This window comes from Bufo gargarizans, chromosome 4 (genome assembly GCF_014858855.1).
Source record: "Bufo gargarizans isolate SCDJY-AF-19 chromosome 4, ASM1485885v1, whole genome shotgun sequence".
Lineage (NCBI taxonomy): Eukaryota > Metazoa > Chordata > Amphibia > Anura > Bufonidae > Bufo > Bufo gargarizans.
In genome coordinates, this window is record NC_058083.1 from 489,863,480 (window position 1) to 489,876,438 (window position 12,959).

Consider the following 12,959-nt stretch of genomic DNA (forward strand, 5'->3'; position numbering starts at 1 on the left):
TACTGTTCTATTAGGGGCCAGCTGTTTTGTTCCACAAAATATGGAATGTACACGGACGTCATCCGCAAAATACATACGGATGTGTGCATGAGCCCTAATGCCACCTGCACACGAGTGCGGGTAAATACATATAAGATCCGCACAAATTTATGTGCAGATTTCTGTGTGTTTCTGCAGCATATTCGCACGAAAATCTGCAATGTTTAAAAGCGTTTTTTGGTGCGGATTAGATGCAGTTTTTCTGCAGATCTCATCCTTCCATTGAAAAAGGAGAAATCAGCAGCTAAAACCACAAACATAATTTAGAAATCTGCAATGCAGGTCAATTTCTGCATGAAATAAATCCGCAAAGTGTACATGAGATTCGTGTAATCTCATAGACTGCTGGTACTGTAATATGAAGCAGTTTTTCCACTCGGGAATCCACACAGAAAAACCGCACTTATTCTGCCACGTGTGCCGGTGGCCTAAGGCCTCTTTTACACGGGCGTTGCGGGAAAAAGTGCGCGTGCGTTGCTGGAACATGCACCATTTTTCCGCATGAGTGCAAAACATTGTAATGCGTTTTGCACGCGCGTGAGAAAAATCGGCATGTTTGGTACCCAAACCCGAACTTCTTCACAGAAGTTCAGGTTTGGGATCGGGGTTCTGTAGATTGTATTATTTTCCCTTATAACATGGTTATAAGGGAAAATAATAGCATTCTAAATACATAATGCATAGTACAATAGCGCTGGAGGGGTTAAAAAAAATGTTAAAAAAATTTAACTCACCTTAATCCACTTGCTCGCGCAGCCGGCATCTCTTCTGTCTCTTTCTTTGCTGATTGCAGTCAAAGGACCTGTGGTGACGTCACTCCGGTCATCACATGGTCCGACACATGATCTTTTACCATGGTGATGGATCATGTGATGGTTCATGTGATGACCGGAGTGACGTCACCACAGGTCCTTTGACTGCAATCAGCAAAGAAAGAGACAGAAGAGAAGCCAGGCTGCGCGAGCAAGTGGATTAAGGTGAGTTAAATTTTTATTTCATTTTTTTAACCCCTCTAGCGCTATTTTACTATGCATTCTGTATTCCGAATGCTATTATTTTCCCTTATAACCATGTTATAAGGGAAAATAATAAAATGATCGGGTCTCCATCCCGATCGTCTCCTAGCAACCGTGAGTGAAAATCGCGTGCTTGCGGATGCTTGCGATTTTCACGCACCCCATTCACTTCTACAGGGCCTGCGCTGCGTGGAAAACGCACAATAAAGAACATGTTGCGATTTTCACGCAACGCACAAGTGATGCGTGAAAATCACTGCTCGTGTGCACAGCCCTATAGAAATGAATGGGTCCTGATTCAGTGCGGGTGCAATGCGTTCAACTCACGCATTGCACCTGCGCGGAATTCTCGCCCGTGTGAAAGGGTCCTAAAGGTGTAGCATAAACTTTGCAGTCCTGCATATGAGGAACACTGAGGGAAACATCCACATTTTTTGTGCAAACCAGGGCTTGCACAACAATTTGGGATTTTTCTACAATGAAAAAGACGTAAGGCTGGAAGCACAAATGTAGGTACAGTTTCTGATGCAGATTTTGTGACTCAAAGCCAGAAGTGGAGCCAACAGAAAGAAGAAGCAGAAGGCCATTCATTTTGACTTCACTCCAGGCTTCAGGTGGAAAAACAACTGCCACAAAAATAGCATAATGTGGGGGGGGGGGGATTTATCAATAGTAGTAGATAGGAAAACTGGCTTAGTTGCCCATAGCAACCAAACAGATTCCAGCTTTCATTTTACAAAGGAGCTCTGAAAAAAGAAAAGTGTAATCTGATTAGTTGCTGTGGGCAACTAAGCCAGTTTTCCTTTGTATCAGTTTTGATTTCCCCCGTCATTTCAATATAAGGGTCCATTCACACATCCGTGTGTGTTTTGCAGATCCACGGATCCTCAAAACACGGACAGCGGAAATGTGCGTTCCGCATTTTGCGGACCGCACATTGCCGGCACTAAGAGAATATGCCTATTCTTGTCCGCTATTGCGGACAAGAATAGGACATGTTCTATTTTTTTCAAGATCGGAATTGCGGAGCCGGAAGTGCATAGAAATGTATAGGTCCGCAATTCCGTTCCGCAAAATGCAGAATGGAATTGCGGATGTGTGAATGGACCCTTACATTGGTATCCTGTTCTTAGGATAGGCCATCTATAGTCGATTTAAGGCGACCCTCTGGATCTCCAACATTGTGCTGATTCTCAGGTGTTCCAGAGGTCAGCCCTCCACCAGTCAGGCAGTCAGTCAATTATAGCTAGGGGTTAAAAAAAAAAAAAAAAATATTTAACTCACCTTAATTCACTTGTTCACACAGCCTGGTTTCTTTTCTGTCTTCATCTGTGAGGAAAAGGACCTGTGGTGACGTCACTGCGCTCATCACATGGCCCATCACATGATCCATCACTTGACGGACCATGTGATGAGCGCAGTGACCTCACCACAGGTCATTTTCCTCCTGGACAGCAGAGAAGAAAACAGAAGAGAAGTCGGGCTGCGCGAACAAGTGGAAGAGGTGAGTTAAATTATTATTATTATTTTTTTAACCCCTCCAGCCCTATTGTACTACGCATTCTGTTTTAATAATGCTATTATTTTCCCTTATAACCATGTTATAAGGGAAAATAATACAATCTACAGAACACCTAACCCAAACCCGAACTTCTGTGAAGAAGTTCGGGTTTGGGCACCAAACATGCAGATTTTTCTCAAGCGCGTGCAAAACGCATTAAAATGTTTTGCACTCGCGGGAAACATTTTCCCGCGACACATCCGCATCTTATCCGGGCCAAAAACATGACGCCCGTGTGAAAGAGGCCTTACTGTTGACATCCACTTTTACACTGCTGCAGCCAATGACTGGCTGCAGCGCTGGCCTGCCTACCTTGCTTTACATGACCAATTGACAACGCAAGGGGGGCAGGTCACCAGTCATTGGCTGCAGCAAGCCAAAGCGGATGTTGACAGTTGGGGGACCTGGGTGAGGCGGCAGCGGCGTGGAAAAGAAGGAGCCAGGACACAACGGCAGGGAGCAGGTACATAAGGTCTAGTCAGGAGTGGGGATCTGCCCAAACACCGCTCAAAAGGTGAACATCCCTTTAAGAGGCCCTCTATTAGAAATGTCCAGTTACAAACTCAGAGGTATGCAGTATTTTCAGTTAGCTTCACTTGGACCTAGAAAAATCCTGCTTGTAACAACGGGAGAAGTCGCTTCACTCCAGGCAAAATATTAGTATGCAGGAGCTCATGACTATTAAAATTGAATTTCTATGGAGAAAATGTAGTGTAATTAATATCTGTTGCATGCAGGTTTCTTAATGACAACAAAAATCTACAGCGTTTCCATAATGATGCCTTAAAGGGAGCTACTGGACCAAATCGCTTGTAAGTACAATAGTCATTTAGTTTCTTCTTCTCAGACGTGTATTAATAATTCTAAAAAAAATTATTTCTTCAATTCATACACTGAGATCAATTCAGCTGAGCACGGAGCGGCGTATTCGCTTTAATTATTTCAGCTTTCCTGCTTCATAAAGGTAAAAATAAGAAGCGTAAACCTTTAAAGGTTATTAAAGGGATTATCCGAGATGTTGATTCTGATGACCTATCCTCAGGTTCGATCATCAGTATCTGATCGGTGGGTGTCCGACTCCCAAAACCCCTGCCGATCAGCTTTTTGTAAAGGCAGTGTCGCTCCTGTGAGTGCTGCAGCCTTTCCCATGCTCACCAAGTACAGCCGCTATACAGTGGATGTCGCTGTGCTTGGTGAGCTGAAAGAAGGCCGCAACACTCGCAGGAGCGCCGCTGCCTTCTCAAACAGCTGATCAGTGGGGGTCCTGGGTGTCGGACCCCAACCGATCAGATACTGATGACCTATTCTGAGCAGTGGCGTACCGCCCATAGAGGCAGACCACGCCACTGCTATGGGGCCCGCGGCACTGGGGGGCCCGTAGCGCAGATAAGGCCCCGCCCACTGATGACCTGCAGCCGGCTATGCGGCTGCTTTTCTCCCCAGGGCCCCCCCATGTTTAGCTGAATCGCCTCCCAGAGGCGCGGCTAAGTCCTCAACACCCGCCCCCCTCCTCAGTGCTGCGCTCTGAAACACCCGATCCTCCTCTCGCCGGCGTCCCAAATCCCGCGCAGGCGCAGTGCCGGCGATTGCCTGCGCCTGCGCTCTGATAATACGGCTGAGGGCAACAGCTTCAACATCGTCACTGGGCATGCGCCGAGCCCAGTGACGATGTTGAAGCTGTTGCCCTCAGCCGTATTATCAGAGCGCAGGCAATCGCCGGCACTGCGCCTGCGCGGGATTTGGGACGCCGGCGAGAGGAGGATCGGGTGTTTCAGAGCGCAGCGCTGAGGAGGGGGGCGGGTGTTGAGGACTTAGCCGCGCCTCTTGGAGGCGATTCAGCTAAACATGTAGGTGTTAGAGTTTTCATATTTAGGCGGGCACGGAACTTCAGAGGGGCACCGTTCCTGGGCACCGTGGAGAAAGAAAAACGCCCCTCTGGGCTCCAGTCCTTACAGCGTCATTTGCATGTCCTAAGAATCGATTTTTAGAAGAAAGGACAAGACTGACATGGAAAAGAAGAACACAGATGGAAAAAAGGTACTTTATTAAACATGGATCCATGAGTACCTTTTTTCCATCTGTCTTGTTCTTTGGATTGTGAGTAGGGATGAGCGAACTCGAACTGTATAGTTCGGGTTCGTACCGAATTTTGGGGTGTCCGTGACACGGACCCGAACCCGGACATTTTCGTAAAAGTCCGGGTTCGGGTTCGGTGTTCGTCGCTTTCTTGGCGCTTTTGTGACGCTTTCTTGGCGCTTTTTGAAAGGCTGCAAAGCAGCCAATCAACAAGCGTCATACTACTTGCCCCAAGAGGCCATCACAGCCATGCCTACTATTGGCATGGCTGTGATTGGCCAGAGCACCATGTGACCCAGCCTCTATTTAAGCTGGAGTCACATAGCGCCGCCCGTCACTCTGCTCTGATTAGCGTAGGGAGAGGTTGCGGCTGCGACAGTAGGGCGAGATTAGGCAGATTAACTCCTCCAAAGGACTTGATTAACTGATCGATCTGCAGCTGTGGATCATTGAGCTGCTGATCCTCAATTGCTCACTGTTTTTAGGCTGCACAGACCGTTTGTCAGTCTCATTTTTCTGGGGTGATCGGCGGCCATTTTGTGTCTTGTGGTGCGCCAGCACAAGCTGCGACCAAGTGCATTTAACCCTCAATGGTGTGGTTGTTTTTTGGCTAAAGCCTACATCAGGGTGAAGCTGTGACACCAAGTGCATTTAACCAGCAATAGTCTGTTCATTTTTTGGCCATATACAAAATCAGGGGCAAGCTGCGCCTGTCACCAAGTGCATTTAACCCTCAATGGTGTGGTTGTTTTTTGGCTAAAGCCTACATCAGGGTGAAGCTGTCACACCAAGTGCATTTAACCAGCAATAGTCTGTTCATTTTTTGGCCATATACAAAATCAGGGGCAAGCTGCGCCTGTCACCAAGTGCATTTAACCCTCAATGGTGTGGTTGTTTTTTGGCTAAAGCCTACATCAGGGTGAAGCTGTCACACCAAGTGCATTTAACCAGCAATAGTCTGTTCATTTTTTGGCCATATACAAAATCAGGGGCAAGCTGCGCCTGTCACCAAGTGCATTTAACCCTCAATGGTGTGGTTGTTTTTTGGCTAAAGCCTACATCAGGGTGAAGCTGTCACACCAAGTGCATTTAACCAGCAATAGTCTGTTCATTTTTTGGCCATATCCCAGTCTAATTCTGTCACTAAATCCATACCGGTCACCCAGCGCCTAAATACTAGGCCTCAAATTTATATCCAGCTAAATCTGTCCCTAGTGCTGTAGCTGGGCGAGTTATTTAGTGTCCGTTCAAGCACATTTCTTGTTCTGGGTTGAAATACAATTCCCAATTTAGCAATTTCATAATTTAGTGGTTCCTGCTATATCAGAGCTCTTTGAAATCTATCCCAAAAAGGGTATATAATATTGAAGGTGCACATAGGGTCATTCAGAGTAACTTCACACACACCCGCTACTGTGTATTTCCAAGTCTAATTCTGTCACTAAATCCATACCGGTGACCCAGCGCCTAAATACTAGGCCTCAAATTTAATTCCCTCTAAATCTCTCGTTACCCACCGCTGTACTGTTGTTGCTGGGCAAGATATTTAGTGTCCGTCAAAGCACATTTTTTGTTCTGGGTTGAAGTACAATTCCCAATTTAGCAATTTCATAATTTAGTGGTTTCTGCTATATCAGAGCTATTTGAAATCTATCCCAAAAAGGGTATATAATATTGAAGGTGCACATAGGGTCATTCAGAATAACTTCACACACACCCGCTACTGTGTATTTCCAAGTCTAATTCTGTCACTAAACCCATACCTGTCACCCAGCGCCTAAATACTAGGCCTCAAATTTAAATCCCTCTAAATCTCTCGTTACCGTTGTCCTGTTGTAGCTGGGAAAGTTATTTAGTGCCCGTCAAAGCACATTTTTTGTTCTGGGTTGAAGTACAATTCCCAATTTAGCAATTTCATAATTTAGTGGTTCCTGCTATATCAGAGCTATTTGAAATCTATCCCAAAAAGGGTATATAATATTGAAGGTGCACATAGGGTCATTCAGAATAACTTCACACACACCCGCTACTGTGTATTTCCAAGTCTAATTCTGTCACTAAATCCATACCGGTGACCCAGCGCCTAAATACTAGGCCTCAAATTTAATTCCCTCTAAATCTCTCGTTACCCACCGGTGTACTGTTGTTGCTGGGCAAGATATTTAGTGTCCGTCAAAGCACATTTTTTGTTCTGGGTTGAAGTACAATTCCCAATTTAGCAATTTCATAATTTAGTGGTTTCTGCTATATCAGAGCTATTTGAAATCTATCCCAAAAAGGGTATATAATATTGAAGGTGCACATAGGGTCATTCAGAATAACTTCACACACACCCGCTACTGTGTATTTCCAAGTCTAATTCTGTCACTAAACCCATACCTGTCACCCAGCGCCTAAATACTAGGCCTCAAATTTAAATCCCTCTAAATCTCTCGTTACCGTTGTCCTGTTGTAGCTGGGAAAGTTATTTAGTGCCCGTCAAAGCACATTTTTTGTTCTGGGTTGAAGTACAATTCCCAATTTAGCAATTTCATAATTTAGTGGTTCCTGCTATATCAGAGCTATTTGAAATCTATCCCAAAAAGGGTATATAATATTGAAGGTGCACATAGGGTCATTCAGAATAACTTCACACACACCCGCTACTGTGTATTTCCAAGTCTAATTCTGTCACTAAATCCATACCGGTGACCCAGCGCCTAAATACTAGGCCTCAAATTTAATTCCCTCTAAATCTCTCGTTACCCACCGCTGTACTGTTGTTGCTGGGCAAGATATTTAGTGTCCGTCAAAGCACATTTTTTGTTCTGGGTTGAAGTACAATTCCCAATTTAGCAATTTCATAATTTAGTGGTTTCTGCTATATCAGAGCTATTTGAAATCTATCCCTAAAAGGGTATATAATATTGAAGGTGCACATAGGGTCATTCAGAATAACTTCACACACACCCGCTACTGTGTATTTCCAAGTCTAATTCTGTCACTAAACCCATACCTGTCACCCAGCGCCTAAATACTAGGCCTCAAATTTATATCCAGCTAAATCTGTCCCTAGTGCTGTAGCTGGGCGAGTTATTTAGTGTCCGTTCAAGCACATTTCTTGTTCTGGGTTGAAATACAATTCCCAATTTAGCAATTTCATAATTTAGTGGTTCCTGCTATATCAGAGCTCTTTGAAATCTATCCCAAAAAGGGTATATAATATTGAAGGTGCACATAGGGTCATTCAGAGTAACTTCACACACACCCGCTACTGTGTATTTCCAAGTCTAATTCTGTCACTAAATCCATACCGGTGACCCAGCGCCTAAATACTAGGCCTCAAATTTAATTCCCTCTAAATCTCTCGTTACCCACCGCTGTACTGTTGTTGCTGGGCAAGATATTTAGTGTCCGTCAAAGCACATTTTTTGTTCTGGGTTGAAGTACAATTCCCAATTTAGCAATTTCATAATTTAGTGGTTTCTGCTATATCAGAGCTATTTGAAATCTATCCCAAAAAGGGTATATAATATTGAAGGTGCACATAGGGTCATTCAGAATAACTTCACACACACCCGCTACTGTGTATTTCCAAGTCTAATTCTGTCACTAAACCCATACCTGTCACCCAGCGCCTAAATACTAGGCCTCAAATTTAAATCCCTCTAAATCTCTCGTTACCGTTGTCCTGTTGTAGCTGGGAAAGTTATTTAGTGCCCGTCAAAGCACATTTTTTGTTCTGGGTTGAAGTACAATTCCCAATTTAGCAATTTCATAATTTAGTGGTTCCTGCTATATCAGAGCTATTTGAAATCTATCCCAAAAAGGGTATATAATATTGAAGGTGCACATAGGGTCATTCAGAATAACTTCACACACACCCGCTACTGTGTATTTCCAAGTCTAATTCTGTCACTAAATCCATACCGGTGACCCAGCGCCTAAATACTAGGCCTCAAATTTAATTCCCTCTAAATCTCTCGTTACCCACCGGTGTACTGTTGTTGCTGGGCAAGATATTTAGTGTCCGTCAAAGCACATTTTTTGTTCTGGGTTGAAGTACAATTCCCAATTTAGCAATTTCATAATTTAGTGGTTTCTGCTATATCAGAGCTATTTGAAATCTATCCCTAAAAGGGTATATAATATTGAAGGTGCACATAGGGTCATTCAGAATAACTTCACACACACCCGCTACTGTGTATTTCCAAGTCTAATTCTGTCACTAAACCCATACCTGTCACCCAGCGCCTAAATACTAGGCCTCAAATTTAAATCCCTCTAAATCTCTCGTTACCGTTGTCCTGTTGTAGCTGGGAAAGTTATTTAGTGCCCGTCAAAGCACATTTTTTGTTCTGGGTTGAAGTACAATTCCCAATTTAGCAATTTCATAATTTAGTGGTTCCTGCTATATCAGAGCTATTTGAAATCTATCCCAAAAAGGGTATATAATATTGAAGGTGCACATTGGGTCATTCAGAATAACTTCACACACACGCTTCTGTGCATTTCCAAGTCTAATTCTGTCACTAAATCCATACCGGTGACCCAGCGCCTAAATACTAGGCCTCAAATTTAATTCCCTCTAAATCTCTCGTTACCCACCGCTGTACTGTTGTTGCTGGGCAAGATATTTAGTGTCCGTCAAAGCACATTTTTTGTTCTGGGTTGAAGTACAATTCCCAATTTAGCAATTTCATAATTTAGTGGTTTCTGCTATATCAGAGCTATTTGAAATCTATCCCTAAAAGGGTATATAATATTGAAGGTGCACATAGGGTCATTCAGAATAACTTCACACACACCCGCTACTGTGTATTTCCAAGTCTAATTCTGTCACTAAATCCATACCGGTGACCCAGCGCCTAAATACTAGGCCTCAAATTTAATTCCCTCTAAATCTCTCGTTACCCACCGTTGTACTGTTGTTGCTGGGCAAGATATTTAGTGTCCGTCAAAGCACATTTTTTGTTCTGGGTTGAAGTACAATTCCCAATTTAGCAATTTCATAATTTAGTGGTTTCTGCTATATCAGAGCTATTTGAAATCTATCCCTAAAAGGGTATATAATATTCAAGGTGCACATTGGGTCATTCAGAATAACTTCACACACACACGCTTCTGTGCATTTCCAAGTCTAATTCTGTCACTAAATCCATACCGGTCACCCAGCGCCTAAATACTAGGCCTCAAATTTATATCCCGCTGAATTTGAATACAATACATTGGGCCAAATAATATATTTGTTGTTGTGGTGAACCATAACAATGAGAAAAACATCTAGTAAGGGACGCGGACGTGGACATGGTCGTGGTGGTGTTAGTGGACCCTCTGGTGCTGGGAGAGGACGTGGCCGTTCTGCCACATCCACACGTCCTAGTGTACCAACTACCTCAGGTCCCAGTAGCCGCCAGAATTTACAGCGATATATGGTGGGGCCCAATGCCGTTCTAAGGATGGTAAGGCCTGAGCAGGTACAGGCATTAGTCAATTGGGTGGCCGACAGTGGATCCAGCACGTTCACATTATCTCCCACCCAGTCTTCTGCAGAAAGCGCACAGATGGCGCCTGAAAACCAACCCCATCAGTCTGTCACATCACCCCCATGCATACCAGGGAAACTGTCTCAGCCTCAAGTTATGCAGCAGTCTCTTATGCTGTTTGAAGACTCCGCTGGCAGGGTTTCCCAAGGGCATCCACCTAGCCCTTCCCCAGCGGTGAAAGACATAGAATGCACTGACGCACAACCACTTATGTTTCCTGATGATGAGGACATGGGAATACCACCTCAGCATGTCTCTGATGATGACGAAACACAGGTGCCAACTGCTGCGTCTTTCTGCAGTGTGCAGACTGAACAGGAGGTCAGGGATCAAGACTGGGTGGAAGACGATGCAGGGGACGATGAGGTCCTAGACCCCACATGGAATGAAGGTCGTGCCACTGACTTTCACAGTTCGGAGGAAGAGGCAGTGGTGAGACCGAGCCAACAGCGTAGCAAAAGAGGGAGCAGTGGGCAAAAGCAGAACACCCGCCGCCAAGAGACTCCGCCTGCTACTGACCGCCGCCATCTGGGACCGAGCACCCCAAAGGCAGCTTCAAGGAGTTCCCTGGCATGGCACTTCTTCAAACAATGTGCTGACGACAAGACCCGAGTGGTTTGCACGCTGTGCCATCAGAGCCTGAAGCGAGGCATTAACGTTCTGAACCTGAGCACAACCTGCATGACCAGGCACCTGCATGCAAAGCATGAACTGCAGTGGAGTAAACACCTTAAAACCAAGGAAGTCACTCAGGCTCCCCCTGCTACCTCTTCTGCTGCTGCCGCCTCGGCCTATTCTGCTGCTGCCGCCTCGGCCTCTTCCTCCGCCTCTGGAGGAACGTTGGCACCTGCCGCCCAGCAAACAGGGGATGTACCACCAACACCACCACCACCACCTCCGTCACCAAGCGTCTCAACCATGTCACACGCCAGCGTTCAGCTCTCCATCTCACAAACATTTGATAGAAAGCGTAAATTCCCACCTAGCCACCCTCGATCCCTGGCCCTGAATGCCAGCATTTCTAAACTACTGGCCTATGAAATGCTGTCATTTAGGCTGGTGGACACAGACAGCTTCAAACAGCTCATGTCGCTTGCTGTCCCACAGTATGTTGTTCCCAGCCGGCACTACTTCTCCAAGAGAGCCGTGCCTTCCCTGCACAACCAAGTATCCGATAAAATCAAGTGTGCACTGCGCAACGCCATCTGTAGCAAGGTCCACCTAACCACAGATACGTGGACCAGTAAGCACGGCCAGGGACGCTATATCTCCCTAACTGCACACTGGGTAAATGTAGTGGCAGCTGGGCCCCAGGCGGAGAGCTGTTTGGCGCACGTCCTTCCGCCGCCAAGGATCGCAGGGCAACATTCTTTGCCTCCTGTTGCCACCTCCTCCTTCTCGGCTTCCTCCTCCTCTTCTTCCACCTGCTCATCCAGTCAGCCACACACCTTCACCACCAACTTCAGCACAGCCCGGGGTAAACGTCAGCAGGCCATTCTGAAACTCATATGTTTGGGGGACAGGCCCCACACCGCACAGGAGTTGTGGCGGGGTATAGAACAACAGACCGACGAGTGGTTGCTGCCGGTGAGCCTCAAGCCCGGCCTGGTGGTGTGTGATAATGGGCGAAATCTCGTTGCAGCTCTGGGACTAGCCAATTTGACGCACATCCCTTGCTTGGCGCATGTGCTGAATTTGGTGGTGCAGAAGTTCATTCACAACTACCCCGACATGTCAGAGCTGCTGCATAAAGTGCGGGCCGTCTGTTCGCGCTTCCGGCGTTCACATCCTGCTGCTGCTCGCCTGTCTGCGCTACAGCGTAACTTCGGCCTTCCCGCTCACCGCCTCATATGCGACGTGCCCACCAGGTGGAACTCCACCTTGCACATGCTGGACAGACTGTGCGAGCAGCAGCAGGCCATAGTGGAGTTTCAGCTGCAGCACGCACGGGTCAGTCGCACTACAGAACAGCACCACTTCACCACCAATGACTGGGCCTCCATGCGAGACCTGTGTGCCCTGTTGCGCTGTTTCGAGTACTCCACCAACATGGCCAGTGGCGATGACACCGTTATCAGCGTTACAATACCACTTCTATGTCTCCTTGAGAAAACACTTAGGGCGATGATGGAACAGGAGGTGGCCCAGGAGGAGGAGGAGGAGGATGAGGAAGAGGGGTCATTTTTAGCACTTTCAGGCCAGTCTCTTCGAAGTGACTCAGAGGGAGGTTTTTTGCAACAGCAGAGGCCAGGTACAAATGTGGCCAGCCAGGGCCCACTACTGGAGGACGAGGAGGACGAGGATGAGGAGGAGGTGGAGGAGGATGAGGATGAAGCATGGTCACAGCGGGGTGGCACCCAACGCAGCTCGGGTCCATCACTGGTGCGTGGCTGGGGGGAAAGGCAGGACGATGACGATACGCCTCCCACAGAGGACAGCTTGTCCTTACCCCTGGGCAGCCTGGCACACATGAGCGACTACATGCTGCAGTGCCTGCGCAACGACAGCAGAGTTGCCCACATTTTAACCTGTGCGGACTACTGGGTTGCCACCCTGCTGGATCCACGCTACAAAGACAATGTGCCCACCTTACTTCCTGCACTGGAGCGTGATAGGAAGATGCGCGAGTACAAGCGCACGTTGGTAGACGCGCTACTGAGAGCATTCCCAAATGTCACAGGGGAACAAGTGGAAGCCCAAGGCCAAGGCAGAGGAGGAGCAAGAGGTCGCCAAGGCAGCTGT

At 46.6% G+C, this 12,959-nt stretch overlaps 1 protein-coding gene across 1 annotated transcript in view; it reads left to right on the top strand.

The window, feature by feature from the left end:
- LHCGR (luteinizing hormone/choriogonadotropin receptor) overlaps positions 1-12,959 on the top strand; it is a 269,250-nt gene that overhangs the window by 167,650 nt on the left and 88,641 nt on the right. Inside the window, exon 8 of the mRNA XM_044290871.1 lies at positions 3,354-3,428. Coding sequence (XP_044146806.1) covers positions 3,354-3,428 — 75 coding nt within the window. The remainder of the gene's footprint in view (positions 1-3,353; positions 3,429-12,959) is intronic.